Below are 17,106 nucleotides of genomic sequence, written 5' to 3'. Positions count from 1 at the left end.
TGTGTGTGTGTGTGTGTGTGTATCCAGTGTGTGTATTATTTACAGGTTATTATTGTGTGTGTGTCATGTTATTTCAGGGACACTGAGGAGTCACCACCATAAACCCAAACCCTGGATAGAGGGGCTCAGTGAATGTGGAGGTGAATGTGTACAGGTGGGTCAGTGTGTCAGAGGAGGCTCTATAGAAGGACAGAGTGCCGGCTGGCCAGTCCAGATACACTCCTACTCTGTGGGAGCTGGAGGAGGGGACGTCTATGGTAGTGGGATTATTATTGTGCCAGGCAGAGTAACTGTTGTCAGAGCAGAACAGACTCCAGGACTTGTCATTGGCTCCAAGCCAACAGTCATTAACCCCTCCTCTCCTGCTGATTCCTTTATATGTCACTCCTATAACAGCCCCATTCTCCCCTCCACTCTACCTCCCAGTAACAGCGCCCAGTCAGACCCTCTCTACACAGCACCTGTCCCCAGCCCTCAAATCTCTCTGGGTGATCAGGATACGGCTGCTTCTCTCTCCTCCATGTCACCTTTCTGTTCTCCTCAGACAGAGAGAGGAGTCTGTTTACTGTGTTTAGGTCCAGTGTGAGATCACAGACATCTGATGGATGAAACCAGACACAATATTAGAAATCATCATCATTCACATTAGAATGTTAACTCACTTTTCACTAATTCATTTAATGTAGATGTTTCTAGGTATCAAAAGGAGAAGTTAAGGTAAGTTGAGACTTGTTGAATGATCATATGTTATACTGTATGGTAATATAAAACACACTTATTCCCATTAATTACACACACACACAGTCAAATTAACTCTTTGTAAACTTTGGTGTCCCTGATTTCTGCTTCTGTAGAACTACAGCTGATATTTAATATGACCAAGTAAGTAATGATGGTGGTCTTTGACTTTGACTTAACTTGAATTAAGACTTATTCTTAGTCATATTCTTCACAGCAGTCAACACTCACATTTTCTAAGTCCAGGTTTCATTCTGTTCTCTCCACCATGTTCCACACTGTAGCGGTAAGCAGAAGAACAGACAGTCATTGAGGGATACACCTGAAACACACACACACACACACACACACACACACACACATGTTTGTCTGTGTGTGTGTGTGTGTGTGTATGTGAATGTTTGTCCAGCGTGTGTGTAAGTCCTGTGTGTGTGTTTGTCCAGTGTGTGAGTGTGTGTCCAGTGTGTGTCTGTGTGTGTCCATCCAGTGTGTGTGTGTCCAGTGTGTGTGTGTGTCCAGTGCTTGTTTGTGTGTTGTGTGTGTGTGTGTGTGTGTGTGTGTGTGTGTCCAGTTTGTGTGTGTGTGTGTGTGTGTGTTTGTGTGTGTGTGTGTGTGTCCAGTGTTTGTGTAAGTCCTGTGTGTGTGTGTGTGTCCTGTGTGTGTGACCAGTGTGTTTCCAGTGTGTGTGTGTGTGTGTGTGTGTGCAGTGTGTGTTTGTGTGTGTTTGTGTGTGTGTGTGTGTGTCCAGTGTTGTTCAGTGTGTGTGTGTGTGTGTGTGTGTCCAGTGTGTGTGTGTGTGTGTGTGTGTGTGTGTGTGTGTGTGTCCAGTCCTGTGTGTGTGTGTGTCCATTTTCTCTGTGTGTGTTCTGTGTGTGTCCTGTGCTTGTTTGTGTGTGTGTGTGTGTGTGTGTGAGTCCAGTGTGTGTATCCAGTTTGTCCATGTGTCCATGTGTACTGTGTACTGTGTGTGTGTACTGTGTGTGTGTGTGTGTGTGTGTACTGTGTGTGTCCAGTGTGTGTGTGTCCAGTGTGTGTTTGTGTGTGTTTACTGTGTGTGTGTACAGTGTGTGTCCAGTTTGTGTGTGTCCTGTATGTGTGTCCAGTGTGCGTGTGTGTGTGTATGTGTCCAGGTGTGTGAGAGAACACTGAACATATATAACTTTGTCCATATTACAGATAGAATATTATATATATTATATATATATATAATATACAGACAGGACACTCACCCCCCCCCACACACACACACATAACTTTGTCCAAGTGGTGGTCAGAATGTTTGTCTTAACCAGCCTGATAAGTCAAACATGTCTGATATGAACATTGACATAAACCCTCTACATACTTGAGTTTCTCCAGTCTGCAGTGTGGATCCTCCAGTCCAGCAGAGAGCAGTCTGACTCCTGAGTCTCCTGGGTGATTGTAGCTCAGGTCCAGCTCTCTCAGGTGTGAGGGGTTTGACTCCAGAGCTGAGACCAGAGAAGCACAGCCTTCCTCTGTGACTAGACAGCCTGACAGCCTGCAAAGAGTCAAATCATATTAAAATCACACTGATATTCTTTGGTGGTGAAAATAGTGGCAGTATATTTTTTTCAATATATATTTATAAATGAATGAATGTATCATTAATATAAATGATCAAAGTATTGCCTGCAGATAGAAACATGTATAGTACAAATATTATAGTAGACTGACCAGACCAGTTTAAAAAGCAGTATCAGTCAGAAGACAGACAGTGAGGAATCAGATTTAGATTGTATTGAGTATACAGTCCACATCATATCTATTTAGACAGTGAGGTATCAGATTTAGATTGTATTGAGTATACAGTCCACAATATATATTATACTGAGCACCAAAAATGTAAAACTGTAAGCTCACTCAAACACATATGGTGTGGACTATGTGTGTCTGGTAAACACATGTGGATCTGCTTGTGAACAGTTATCACTTGTTGACAGTTACACTTGTTGAGGAATACTGACCTCAGAGTCTCCAGTTTACAGTGGGGATTCCCCAGTCCAGCAGAGAGCAGCTTCACTCCTGAATCCTTCAGGTCATTGTTACTCAGATCCAGCTCTCTCAGGTGTGAGGGGTTTGACCTGAGAACTGAGGCCAACTCTTTACAGGATGTGTCTGTGAGTTTACAGCCAGTGAGTCTGAAACACAGAAGAAATACAATGACAGACAGGATGTATTAAAATATTTCGCTTAGCTTTCTCTGCTTACACTGTAACCTGTGCACAAATAACGTGTTGGGTTTAGCCTCAGACCAGAGAGGCACAGCCTAGAAATGACACATTTTCCAAGTATTGCTTGTAGATAGAAAGATGCATATTAACAAATATTATTTAGACTGACCAGACCAGTTTAAAAATCAGTATCAGTCAGAAGACAGACAGTGAGGTATCAGATGTAGATTGTATTGAGTAAACAGTCCACACCATATCTATTTAGACAGTGAGGTATCAGATTTAGATTGTATTGAGTATACAGTCCACACCATATCTATTTTGACAGTGAAGCTAACATTTTAAATGAGAGGCTACAACAAAACATGCTAACCTCTCACCATTACCAATAACAGAGGCTACAACAAAACATGCTAACCTCTCACCATTACCAATAACAGAGGCTACAACAAAACATGCTAACCTCTCACCATTACCAATAACAGACTACAACAAAACATGCTAACCTCTCACCATTACCAATAACAGAGGCTACAACAAAACATGCTAACCTCTCACCATTACCAATAACAGAGGCTACAACAAAACATGCTAACCTCTCACCATTACCAATAACAGAGACTACAACAAAACATGCTAACCTCTCACCATGACCAATTACAGAGGAGGTCTGATCTTTGTCCCTCAGTAACTTTCTCATTCATCATCATTCACGATTCATTCACAATCATGGTAGCATCCACATGAATGTAGAAGTGTTCAGAAACATCTTCTATTCTTACTGACAATACAAGTGAAGTGACTCCAAAATGACAGGACATTATTCACCATTCAGTTTCTATGAGGAAAACATCCCAAACACAACCAAGACAAACTGCAAATTAATTCAACAAGTTAGTAGAATCACAAGCTTGATGTAATCACTGCAGGCAAGGAACATGGGACCAAATACTAAACTTTTGACAAAAATAATTTATCCAAAATATTATGACTTTTTCAAATGGGAGAACTAGATACATAAAGTGTTTTCATTTATAAACTAAAATAAATATGTATGAAAATACCTTTAAATAAAAGGTGACATTCTGTACTGTCTCCTAATATGAAACATTATATCTCAAATCCAAAATGCTGGATCAAAGCACCACATTTAAAACTGTAAGCTTCACTGTCCAAACACATATGGTGTGGACTATGTGTGTCTGGTAAACACATGTGGATCTGGTGAACAGTTATCACTTGTTGACCAACTACAGGAATACTGACCTCAGAGTCTCCAGTTTACAGTGGGGATTCCCCAGTCCAGCAGAGAGCAGCTTCACTCCTGAATCCTTCAGGTCATTGTTACTCAGGTCCAGCTCTCTCAGGTGTGAGGGGTTTGACTCCAGAGCTGAGACCAGAGAAGCACAGCCTTCCTCTGTGACTCCACAGCCTGACAGCCTGCAAAGAGTCAAATCATATTAAAACCACACTGATATTCTTTGGTGGTGAAAATAGTGTATCATCATTAAAAATGACACATGATCAAAGTATTGCCTGCAGATAGAAACATGTATAGTACAAATATTATAGTTGACTGACCAGACCAGTTTAAAAATCAGTATCAGTCAGAAGACAGACAGTGAGGTATCAGATGTAGATTGTATTGAGTATACAGTCCACACCATATCTATTTAGACAGTGAGGTATCAGATTTAGATTGTATTGAGTATACAGTACAATCTATTTAGACAGTGAGGTACATTTAGATTGTATTGAAACATATCTATTTAGACAGTGAGGTATCAGATTTAGATTGTATTGAGTATACAGTCCACACCATATCTATTTAGACAGTGAGGTATCAGATTTAGATTGTATTGAGTATACAGTCCACACCATATCTATTTAGACAGTGAGGTATCAGATTTAGATTGTATTGAGTATACAGTCCACACCATATCTATTTAGACAGTGAGGTATCAGATTTAGATTGTATTGAGTATACAGTCCACACCATATCTATTTAGACAGTGAGGAATCAGATTTAGATTGTATTGAGTATACAGTCCACACCATATCTATTTAGACAGTGAAGCTAACATTTTAAATGTGTCTCTATACTCCAACATTTTGGATTTCAGATCAAATGTTTCATATGAGGTGACAGTTTATAATGTCACCTTTTATTTGGGGTATTTTAATACATACAGTTGACGTCGGTAGTTTACATACACCTTAGCCAAATACTTTTAAACTCAATTTTTACAATTCCTGACATTTAATCCTAGTTAAAATTCCCTGTTTTAGGTCAGTTAGGATCACCACTTTATTTTCAGAATGTGAAATGTCAGAATAATAGTAGAGAGAATGATTTTTTTCAGCTTTTATTTCTTTCATCACATTCCCAATGGGTCAGAAGTTTACATACACTCAATTAGTATTTGGTAGCATTGCCTTTAAATTGTTTAACTTGGGTCAAATGTTTCAGGTAGCCTTCCACAAGCTTCCCACAATAAGTTGGGTGAATTTTGGCCCATTCCTCCTGACAGAGCTGGTGTAACTGAGTCAGGTTTGTAGGTCTCCTTGCTCACACATGCTTTTTCAGTTCTGCACACAAATTGTCTATAGGATTGAGGTCAGGGATTTGTGATGGCCACTCCAATACCTTGACTTTGTTGTCCTTAAGCCATTTTACTACAACTTTGGACGTATGCTTGGGGTCATTGTCCAAAACATGCTAACCTCTCACCATTACCAATTACAGAGACTACAACAAAACATACTAACCTCTCACCATTACCAATAACAGAGGCTACAACAAACCATACTAACCTCTCACCATTACCAATAACAGAGACTACAACAAAACATGCTAACCTCTCACCATTACCAATAACAGAGACTACAACAAAACATACTAACCTCTCACCATTACCAATAACAGAGACTACAACAAAACATGCTAACCTCTCACCATTACCAATAACAGAGACTACAACAAAACATGCTAACCTCTCACCATTACCAATAACAGAGACTACAACAAAACATGCTAACCTCTCACCATTACCAATAACAGAGACTACAACAAAACATGCTAACCTCTCACCATTACCAATAACAGAGGCTACAACAAAACATGATAACCTCTCACCATTACCAATAACAGAGGGGGTCTGATCTTTGTTCCTCTGTAACTTTCTCATTCATCATCATTCTCGATTCATTCATGATTATTCATAATCATAGTAGCATCCACATGAATGTAGAAGTGTTCAGAAACATCTTCTATTCTTACTGACAATACAAGTAAAGTGACTCCAAAATGACAGGACATTATTCACCTTTCAGTTTCTATTAGGAAAACATCCAAAACACAACCAAGACAAACTGCAAATTAATTCAACAAGTTAGTAGAATCACAAGCTTGATGTAATCACTGCAGGCATGGAATATGGGACCAAATACTAAACTTATGACTACTTTAATACACTATAAGTGAATATAACCGAATAATTACGACTTTTCAAATGGGAGAAGTACATACATAAAGTGCTTTCATATCTGATAATACTGACCTCAGAGTCTCCAGTTTACAGTGGGGATTCCCCAGTCCATCAGAGAGCAGCTTCACTCCTGAATCTTTCAGGTCATTGTTACTCAGGTCCAGCTCTCTCAGGTGTGAGGGGTTTGACCTCAGAGCTGAGACCAGAGAAGCACAGCCTTCCTCTGTGACTCCACAGCCTGACAGCCTGACAAAGAGATCATCATGACTTCACAAACACACTGTTAATTTAACACCAGTAGTGTAGAAGGACAATGGCAGATGCATTTGGTTAATTATCCAAAACAACATATAGATTCATCTTCCATCTCCTAGAATTGTGTGGTCATATTGTTATACTAATGTGAAAATCAATGAATATATTCAATATGTTTTTCAAAATAATATATTATACATATTATAATACATATTTTTCTCTAAACTGAATATTTCTTCCTGATGATTAGTTCTTATATGTCATTTTATTTACTCACAGAACAGCTCTGGAGGCTTTGACCACTGGCAGCAGCCTCAGAAGACCTTCCTCTGATCTGGAGTATTTCTTCAGGTCAAACACATCCAGCTCCTTTTCTGAAGTCAGCAACACAAAGACCAGAGCTGACCACTGTGCAGGTGACAGTTTGGCTTAGCCAAGAGACTTCCTGATCTCAGGTAGCTTTGGATCTCCTCCACTAGAGAATGGTCATTCAGTTCATTCAGACAGTGGAACAGATTGATGCTCCTCTCTGGAGAGAGATCCTCCCTGATCTTCTCCTTGATGTACTTGACTGTTTCTTCATGGCTCTGTGAGCTGCTTCTTGTCTTTGTCAGTAGACCTCGTAAGTGCTTCTGATTGGACTCCAGTGAGAGGCCCAGTAGGAAGCGGAGGAAAAGGTCCAGGTTTCCTGTCTCACTTTGTAAGGCTTTATCCACAGCACTCTTGTAGAAAGTAACTTCAGACTCGTCTTTTGTTTGCAGTTTGTCCATTAGATTCTCATTGTTGTTGATGAATGAGAGGAACACATATACAGCAGCCAGAAACTCCTGAATGCTCAGATGAACAAAGCAGTACACCTTGTCCTGGTACAGCCCACATTCCTCTTTAAAGAGCTGTGTGCACAATCCTGAGTACACTGAGGCTTCATTAACATCAATGCCAGCCTCTTTCAGGTCTTCTTCATAGAAAATCAGATTGCCATTCACAAGCTGTTGAAAAGCCAGTTTTCCCAGTGACAGAATGCTCTCTTTATTCCAGTGTGGACCTGTCCCTTCTTTCCCAAGATACTTTTCATTCTTCTGTTTGGTATGAAACTCCACAAGGTGTGTGTACATCTCAGTCAGAGTCTTGGGCATCTCTTCTCTCTTATGTTTCAGGATGTGTTCAAGGACTGTTGCAGAAATCCAACAGAAGACTGGAATGTGGCACATGATGTGGAGGCTCCTTGATGTCTTTATGTGTGAGATGATTCTGCTGGCCAGGTCCTCATCCCTGAATCTCTTCCTGAAGTACTCCTCCTTCTGTGGGTCATTGAACCCTCGTACTTCTGTTACCTGGTCAACACACACTGAAGGGATCTTATTGGCTGCTGCAGGTCGGGTAGTTATCCAGAGGAGAGCAGAGGGAAGCAGATTTCCCTTGATGAGATTTGTCAGCAGAACATCCACTGAGGTTGACTCTGTGACGTCCCAACAGATCTTGTTCTTCTGGAAGTCTAGGGGCAGTCGGCACTCATCCAGACCATCAAAGATGAACAGAACTTTGTACTTGTTGTAGATGGAGATTCCTGATTGTTTGGTTTCCATTGAGAAGTGATTAAGAAGTTCAATGAAAGTGTGTTTGTCCCCTTTCATCAAATTCAGCTCCCGAAAAGGGATTGAAAATACAAATTGGACATCCTGATTTGCTTTTCCTTCAGCCCAGTCCAGAATGAACTTCTGCACAGAGACTGTTTTTCCAATGCCAGCGACTCCCTTTGTCAGCACAGTTCTGATAGGTTTGTCTTGTCCAGTTAAGGGTTTGAAGATGTCATTACATTTGATTGCAGTCTCTGGTCTTGCTTGTTTCCTGGTTGTTGTCTCAATCTGTCTCAGCTCATGTTCATTATTGACCTCTCCTGTTCCACCCTCTGTGATGTAGAGCTCTGTGTAGATCTTATTGAGAAGTGTTGGGTTTCCTTGTTTAGCGATCCCCTCAAATACACATTGAAACTTCTTCTTTAGATTAGATTTGAGTTCACGTTGGCAAATCACAGCAAGCTCATCTGAATCTAGAAATAACACAGAGGATATTACCATTCCCTCTGTTTTAATACCTACAGTATTGTAGGACTGTTATAAAGTTGTACATTATAATAATTTATTCTCTTAACTGACTGTATAAATGTGTAAATGTTTTCATAATGCATTACAGACTGGTGTGACTGATTATATTATTATTGGTATTATTGATGGTATTATTAATGTTCTCTCTCTAAATGAATCACCACAACACATCCCTGCTGCTACTTGATGAGGTCACTAGGTGTTGTGTTAAGGCTGCTACAATATCATTGAGTTACACAGCTACTTTAGCTGTACTTTAGCTACAGCTTTTAAATGTTATAAAACATCATTCAACATGAGGCAGACAGATCTTACATTTCTCCAGTGTGTCAGCAAGCTCCTTCTGGTTCATTTTCCTCAGGATGTGCAGTGTGATCTTCAGAGCCCCCTCTCTGGCACTGCTCTCCTGCTTCTCATCTTCAGCATCCACTACTTCCTGCTTCTGACTCTCAAAGCCTTCTGGGAGTTCTGGACTAAGAATCCTCTTGAACATCTTCAGCTCGTTCTTCACAAATGTCATAATTTTCTGTTCAAGCATCTGAAATAAATAAAGTAAATAAGTTAAGCAAGAGAATAAAATGCTTTCTCATTAACACATTAATGAATGATTGACAGATCAACTTTACTTGAGGTAAACAAAAACAAATGTACATAACAGGACCACATACACTGAATATGGAGTCCAGGTCTGTTTGATGACTCTGGGAAGACTGACAACTGAGAATCTCTGACCCTGATCTCTCCTGTTGGTTTCTGTGGACAAAACATGAGATTACATCTCCTCATCCAGGGAGTAAAACACACACACACACACACACACGGAGGGAATGTTGTGTTTGTTTAATATTGTTTTAGGACTATGAAAATGGGCAAAATGATTAGCATATGGATTATGAAAACAACAACAATAAATGGGAAAATGGGAGGAGAAATGACTAGAGACGGTGTTGTTTAACTCACTGACCAGGACCCATGAGTTCTTCTTACCTTTGTTCAGTAGAAAAGTCTCCCTCTCTAAAGTATAGAGGAGGTTCCATAGACCAGTCACTCTTCATGGTCACACAGCTGGGAACAGGGGAGGCTGGTCTCTCCTGCTTGATTGGACTTCAACACAACAGAGACAAACATTACATCTCTCATCTACTCTGAGCTCAGATGGGGAAACATAAGAGTTTCATTCCAAAACACTATATATCACTTTTCAGAAATGTTAGTAAATTAGCTTTTATTGTTCAAAGCATTTCTGAAAGAGATTGGTGTGTTTTTTCTCTATCTAATCATGGCATAGGATTGTTCACTATCTAATCATGGGGTTGTTCACTATCTAATCATGGGGTTGTTCACTATCTAATCATGGGGTTGTTCACTATCTAATCATGGGGTTGTTCACTATCTAATCATGGGGTTGTTCACTATCTAATCATGGGGTTGTTCACTATCTAATCATGGGGTTGTTCACTATCTAATCATGGGGTTGTTCACTATCTAATCATGGGGTTGTTCACTATCTAATCATGGGATTGTTCACTATCTAATCATGGGATTGTTCACTATCTAATCATGGGGTTGTTCACTATCTAATCATGGGGTTGTTCACTATCTAATCATGGGGTTGTTCACTATCTAATCATGGGGTTGTTCACTATCTAATCATGGGGTTGTTCACTATCTAATCATGGGGTTGTTCACTATCTAATCATGGGGTTGTTCACTATCTAATCATGGGATTGTTCACTATCTAATCATGGGGTTGTTCACTATCTAATCATGGGGTTGTTCACTATCTAATCATGGGGTTGTTCACTAGCTAATCATGGGGTTGTTCACTATCTAATCATGGGGTTGTTCACTATCTAATCATGGGGTTGTTCACTATCTAATCATGGGGTTGTTCACTATCTAATCATGGGGTTGTTCACTAGCTAATCATGGGGTTGTTCACTATCTAATCATGGGGTTGTTCACTATCTAATCATGGGGTTGTTCACTATCTAATCATGGGGTTGTTCACTATCTAATCATGGGGTTGTTCTCTATCTAATCATGGGGTTGTTCACTATCTAATCATGGGGTTGTTCACTATCTAATCATGGGGTTGTTCACTATCTAATCATGGGGTTGTTCACTATCTAATCATGGGGTTGTTCACTATCTAATCATGGGGTTGTTCACTATCTAATCATGGGGTTGTTCACTATCTAATCATGGGATTGTTCACTATCTAATCATGGGGTTGTTCACTATCTAATCATGGGGTTGTTCACTATCTAATCATGGGGTTGTTCACTATCTAATCATGGGATTGTTCACTATCTAATCATGGGGTTGTTCACTATCTAATCATGGGGTTGTTCACTATCTAATCATGGGGTTGTTCACTATCTAATCATGGGGTTGTTCACTATCTAATCATGGGGTTGTTCACTATCTAATCATGGGGTTGTTCACTATCTAATCATGGGGTTGTTCACTATCTAATCATGGGGTTGTTCACTATCTAATCATGGGGTTGTTCACTATCTAATCATGGGGTTGTTCACTATCTAATCATGGGGTTGTTCACTATCTAATCATGGGGTTGTTCACTATCTAATCATGGGGTTGTTCACTATCTAATCATGGGGTTGTTCACTATCTAATCATGGGGTTGTTCACTATCTAATCATGGGGTTGTTCACTATCTAATCATGGGGTTGTTCACTATCTAATCATGGGGTTGTTCACTATCTAATCATGGGGTTGTTCACTATCTAATCATGGGGTTGTTCACTATCTAATCATGGGGTTGTTCACTATCTAATCATGGGGTTGTTCACTATCTAATCATGGGGTTGTTCACTATCTAATCATGGGGTTGTTTCATCATGGGGTTGTTCACTATCTAATCATGGGGTTGTTCACTATCTAATCATGGGGTTGTTCACTATCTAATCATGGGGTTGTTCACTATCTAATCATGGGATTGTTCACTATCTAATCATGGGGTTGTTCTCTATCTAATCATGGGGTTGTTCACTATCTAATCATGGGGTTGTTCAATGACAGATATGTATTTGTTTAAAATCACTTGATGTCTTCATTTCAGAGAGACAAATAATCATGTTTTTTTCATAAAATGCTATATATTTGCCTCACTCTCAAATGTTACCGACCGGAATAATGAGGCTATAAGGATTACCAGTACTGAGTCAATGTGCAGGGTACCAGGTAGTTGAGGTAATAATGAGGCTATAAGGAGTACCAGTACTGAGTCAATGTGCAGGGTACCAGGTAGTTGAGGTAATAATGAGGCTATAAGGAGTACCAGTACTGAGTCAATGTGCAGGGTACCAGGTACCACACACACACACACACACACACACACATACACACACAGGGAGGGAATGTTGTGTTTGTTTAATATTGTTTTAGGACTATGAAAATGGACAAAAGGATTAGCCTATGGATTATGAAAACAACCAAAAGGATTTGGAAAATGGGAGGAGAAATGACTAGAGACAGTGTTGTTTAACTCACTGACCAGGACCCATGAGTTCTTCTTACCTTTGTTCAGTAGAAAAGTCTCCCTCTCTAAACTGTAAAGGTTGATTCATAGACCGGTCACTCTTCATGGACACACAGCTGGGAACAGGGGAGGCTGGTCTCTCCTGCTTGATTGGACTTCAACACAACAGAGACAAACATTACATCTCTCATCTACTCTGAGCTCAGATGGGGAAACATAAGAAGAGTTTCACAAATATAACTGACTTCTAGACGTTAGTTAACGCGCGCGAGCAGTGTGTCATTTTTAATGACGAGATTAATTTATCGACGCGAGCGTTGTAGTCAGTCTGTCAGCCCCGCTAAAAGGCTGGTGTCGTTACTCTGCCTCTCCGGGGGCATGTTGAGGTACATTTACTAACCGGGAGGGTTGAATGATGTAATTTATTGGAGGTCTGGAAGACGCACTCTCGAGGTTGTTTACTCACAATATCAGATATTAAATATATTTTTTATAATGAATGTATACTGAGGTTGAAGTTCTGACTAGTGATTATTTACCCGGTGTTCAATACCTGCTATTGAGGCGTCCTGAAAATAATATTCAAAAGTTCGGTCCTTGGACACAGAGGGTTTAAACACTAAAGAAACAACCGGGGAGCCGGTGATGATGTAGTGGTAGCTATGGTAACTAGGATGCTGCTGGTAGAGTAGCTAGCTAGCTTACCGAGCTGTACCGACTAGCTAGGATAACTAGGATGCTGCTGGTAGAGTAGCTAGCTATCTTACCGAGCTGTACCGACTAGCTAGGATAACTAGGATGCTGCTGGTAGAGTAGCTAGCTAGCTTACCGAGCTGTACCGACTAGCTAGGATAACTAGGATGCTGCTGGTAGAGTAGCTAGCTAGCTTACCGAGCTGTACCGACTAGCTAGGATAACTAGGATGCTGCTGGTAGAGTAGCTAGCTAGCTTACCGAGCTGTACCGACTAGCTTGGTTAGTTAGCAGGTCGTTCGTCTGTCCCTCGTCTCGATGATGAATCCGGTGAACCACAAAATGAAACGAGGATAGAGAGTGAAAAGGATCTGGCTACACTCATACTGTCCCTCACCGTAAAGAAAAAAGCAAATTGAACAATAAACTTCGGTGTCTCAACACTGTAACAAACTCCGTCGATATTCCCCAAGATCACCTCAGTCCACTCTGCGCGTAACCGGACAATATCCACACCGAACGTGGACGCGGACAGTTCTGTACGGGGACGCGGACAGTTCCAGAACGCGGACATGAGCAGTGCAACACAATAACCTAAACCCAGTCTTTACAGTGGGTTACATTAGTAATATTCATTTTTTATTATTATGTTTAACAAACATTTTTACAAAATTATAACAACATTTTGAGATCAAACATTCAGTTTTTTTATGACAATATGTTGAGATCTGGGTCCATATCGCCAAAGTGTCTGAGTAGAAAATTGGTCGTATAAGTGCTGAGAATAAAGACATTTTACACTTATGGGTATAAATGACCTAGTTACCTACCCATTGCCTAAATTACCTACCCACCTAGTCAGTAGATATTTAGGACACCTCGTGAGCTGTCCTAAGTAGTTAAGAGTTAACAGCAGGTGTCTTGATAATACTATAGAATAATGCAGTGAGTCAGTGGTTCCTGCGCCACATGTAATTGCATTGCAGTAGTTAAAAATAATGTTTTTATATTTCTATGTGATGAACCCATAAATAATATAGACCTACATGCAACAGTATGTCTTGTGCTTTTGGCGATGAGTTATGTATGATACTTATGTAAACAAGTGATACCATGTCTGCATAGCATTTTGTCTTCATTTTGGCAGATTAACTCATGCTTATTTCTGAAGATTAACTCAGGTTGGAGTTGGAGCTGTGACCGAAGGGTGGCTGGTTCGAATCCCGGGCCGGGCGCTGGAAAAAACAGATGGAATTGATCTGACCACTGGATGGCTGCTGGGTTCACATCCTCAAAACATGAACCTTTTGTTGATCAGAACTCTAGAGGTTCTTCTTCACTGAACCCCAAAATATATATAACTTTTATTGATTTCATATTTTAAGGAAGTGATAGAAGCCTTTTTATAAGGAACCTTGTTTTCTAAACACGTTTTTCTTTTGATGATTTAATTATCTACATCATGTTATTTCAAGTTCTCCCTTTGGAGCGCAACATCATATTGTTAAAAAATACTCCTAAATTGGGGATGGATATAAATTGGGCAGTTGAAGGCGTCTAGGGTGTAATATGTGTTCGATGAAAATGAACATTGTATGAAACGTTGTAGGCAACATTATTGGAAGGGACTTGATGCCTACTATGCCAAAGATATTTAGAGTTGTTAAACGGGTGTGAAGAGAGTGTTGATGTAACAGTTATATTGTCAATATTCTGCTGGTAACAACCATCACAATTGGTTAAAATATGCATTCCATTATATTAGTCAATAATTAAGAGAAGGCAAAGTGGTTGTGTCATGTAAAAATCCTATCAAATGTCTGACATTGCAACGAGTACAGTCAGGGTGCCGTGGAACCCCTGCAGTACCTCCCCAGACCCCGGATTGAGAACCCCTGCAGTACCTCCACAGACCCCGGATTGAGAACCCCTGCAGTACCTCCCCAGACCCCGGATTGAGAACCCCTGCAGTACCTCCACAGACCCCGGATTGAGAACCCCTGCAGTACCTCCCCAGACCCCGGATTGAGAACCCCTGCAGTACCTCCACAGACCCCGGATTGAGAACCCCTGCAGTACCTCCACAGACCCCGGATTGAGAACCCCTGCAGTACCTCCACAGACCCCGGATTGAGAACCCCTGCAGTACATTTACATTACATTTAAGTCATTTAGCAGACGCTCTTATCCAGAGCGACTTAAAAATTGGTGCGTTCACCTTAAGACATCCAGTGGAACAGCCACTTTACAATAGTGCATCTAAATCTTTTAAGGAGGGGGGGGGGTGAGAAGGATTACTTTATCCTATCCTAGGTATTCCTGAAAGAGGTGGGTTCAGGTGTCTCCGGAAGGTGGTGATTGACTCCGCTGTCCTGGCGTCGTGAGGGAGTTTGTTCCACCATTGGGGGGCCAGAGCAGCGAACAGTTTTGACTGGGCTGCGCGGGAACTGTACTTCCTAAGTGGTAGGGAGGCGAGCAGGCTAGAGGTGGATGAACGCAGTGCCCTTGTTTGGGTGTAGGGCCTGATCAGAGCCTGGAGGTACTGAGGTGCCGTTCCCCTCACAGCTCCGTAGGCAAGCACCATGGTCTTGTAGCGGATGCGAGCTTCAACTGGAAGCCAGTGGAGAGAGCGGAGGAGCGGGGTGACGTGAGAGAACTTGGGAAGGTTGAACACCAGACGGGCTGCGGCGTTCTGGATGAGTTGTAGGGGTTTAATGGCACAGGCAGGGACCTATACAGTACCTCCACAGACCCCGGATTGAGAACCCCTGCAGTACCTCCACAGACCCCGGATTGAGAACCCCTGCAGTACCTCCACAGACCCCAGATTGAGAACCCCTGCAGTACCTCCACAGACCCCGGATTGAGATCCCCTGCAGTACCTCCACAGACCCCGGACTGAGAACCCCTGCAGTACCTCCACAGACCCCGGATTGAGAACCCCTGCAGTACCTCCACAGACCCCGGATTGAGAACCCCTGCAGTACCTCCACAGACCCCGGATTGAGAACCCCTGCAGTACCTCCACAGACCCCGGATTGAGAACCCCTGCAGTACCTCCACAGACCCCGGATTGAGAACCCCTGCAGTACCTCCACAGACCCCGGATTGAGAACCCCTGCAGTACCTCAACAGACCCCGGATTGAGAACCCCTGCAGTACCTCCACAGACCCCGGATTGAGAAACCCTGATTTAGCAGATGCTCTTATCCAGAGTGATTTACAGTAAGTGCATTCATCTTAAGATAGCTATTTATTTTGGAAATAAACTTTATAAATTATTCATTAAATTGTCATCTTACCTCTTAGCTTTGGTGTCATGTCCCTCAGAGAGATGAATTTTAGAGGCAGGGCCCCCCTCCTCTCTCTCCCCAGAGAGACTCATTTTAGAGCACTGACCCCTAAACAGAGATCCAACATGTTGGTTGTGATTAACACAGTGACAACTAATTATTGTTCTCATGTATTCATTATCTCTTTGAGAAATAAAACATTTACTAACATACATAGAAACAGTCAGGTGATTTAATGCATCACATGACCATGTAGTTGTGATATTTCATCTCCATGGTAACTGTCAATAATAATAATAAGTCACTGTTTGTTAAGGTAGTTATAGACAGTACAACAACAATAATAATAATAATAATAAGTCACTGTTTGTTAAGGTAGTTATAGACAGTACAGCAACAATAATAATAATAATAATAATAATAATAAGTCACTGTTTGTTAAGGTAGTTATAGACAGTACAGCAACAATAATAATAATAAGTCACTGTTTGTTAAGGTAGTTATAGACAGTACAGCAACAATAATAATAATAATAATAAGTCACTGTTTGTTAAGGTAGTTATAGACAGTACAGCAACAATAACAATAATAACAATAAGTCACTGTTTGTTAAGGTAGTTATAGACAGTACAGCAATAATAATAATAATAATAATAATAATAATAATAATAATAATAATAATAATAATAATAATAATAATAATAATAATAATAAGTCACTGTTTGTTAAGGTAGTTATAGACAGTACAGCAACAATAATAATAATAATAATAATAATAAGTCACTGTTTGTTAAGGTAGTTATAGACAGTACAGCAACAATAATAATAATAATAATAA

General features: G+C 40.7%; 1 protein-coding gene across 1 annotated transcript; it reads right to left on the bottom strand.

The window, feature by feature from the left end:
• On the bottom strand, positions 1-16,603 carry LOC135571223 (NLR family CARD domain-containing protein 3-like). Its single transcript, XM_065017006.1, is given in 13 exon segments — positions 1-403; positions 405-598; positions 970-1,016; positions 2,084-2,257; positions 4,197-4,370; positions 6,491-6,664; positions 6,951-7,099; positions 7,102-8,723; positions 9,094-9,316; positions 9,447-9,531; positions 9,766-9,882; positions 12,322-12,438; positions 16,278-16,603. Coding segments are annotated over 13 exon segments (3,612 nt in total). The 5' UTR covers positions 16,484-16,603; the 3' UTR covers positions 1-73.
• Positions 16,604-17,106: the final 503 nt, after the last annotated feature.

Source organism: Oncorhynchus nerka, unplaced genomic scaffold, assembly GCF_034236695.1.
Source record: "Oncorhynchus nerka isolate Pitt River unplaced genomic scaffold, Oner_Uvic_2.0 unplaced_scaffold_686, whole genome shotgun sequence".
NCBI classification, from domain to species: Eukaryota; Metazoa; Chordata; class Actinopteri; order Salmoniformes; family Salmonidae; genus Oncorhynchus; species Oncorhynchus nerka.
The sequence above is the reverse complement of the archived record's forward strand: the minus strand, read 5'-3'. Positions and strand labels throughout refer to the sequence as shown.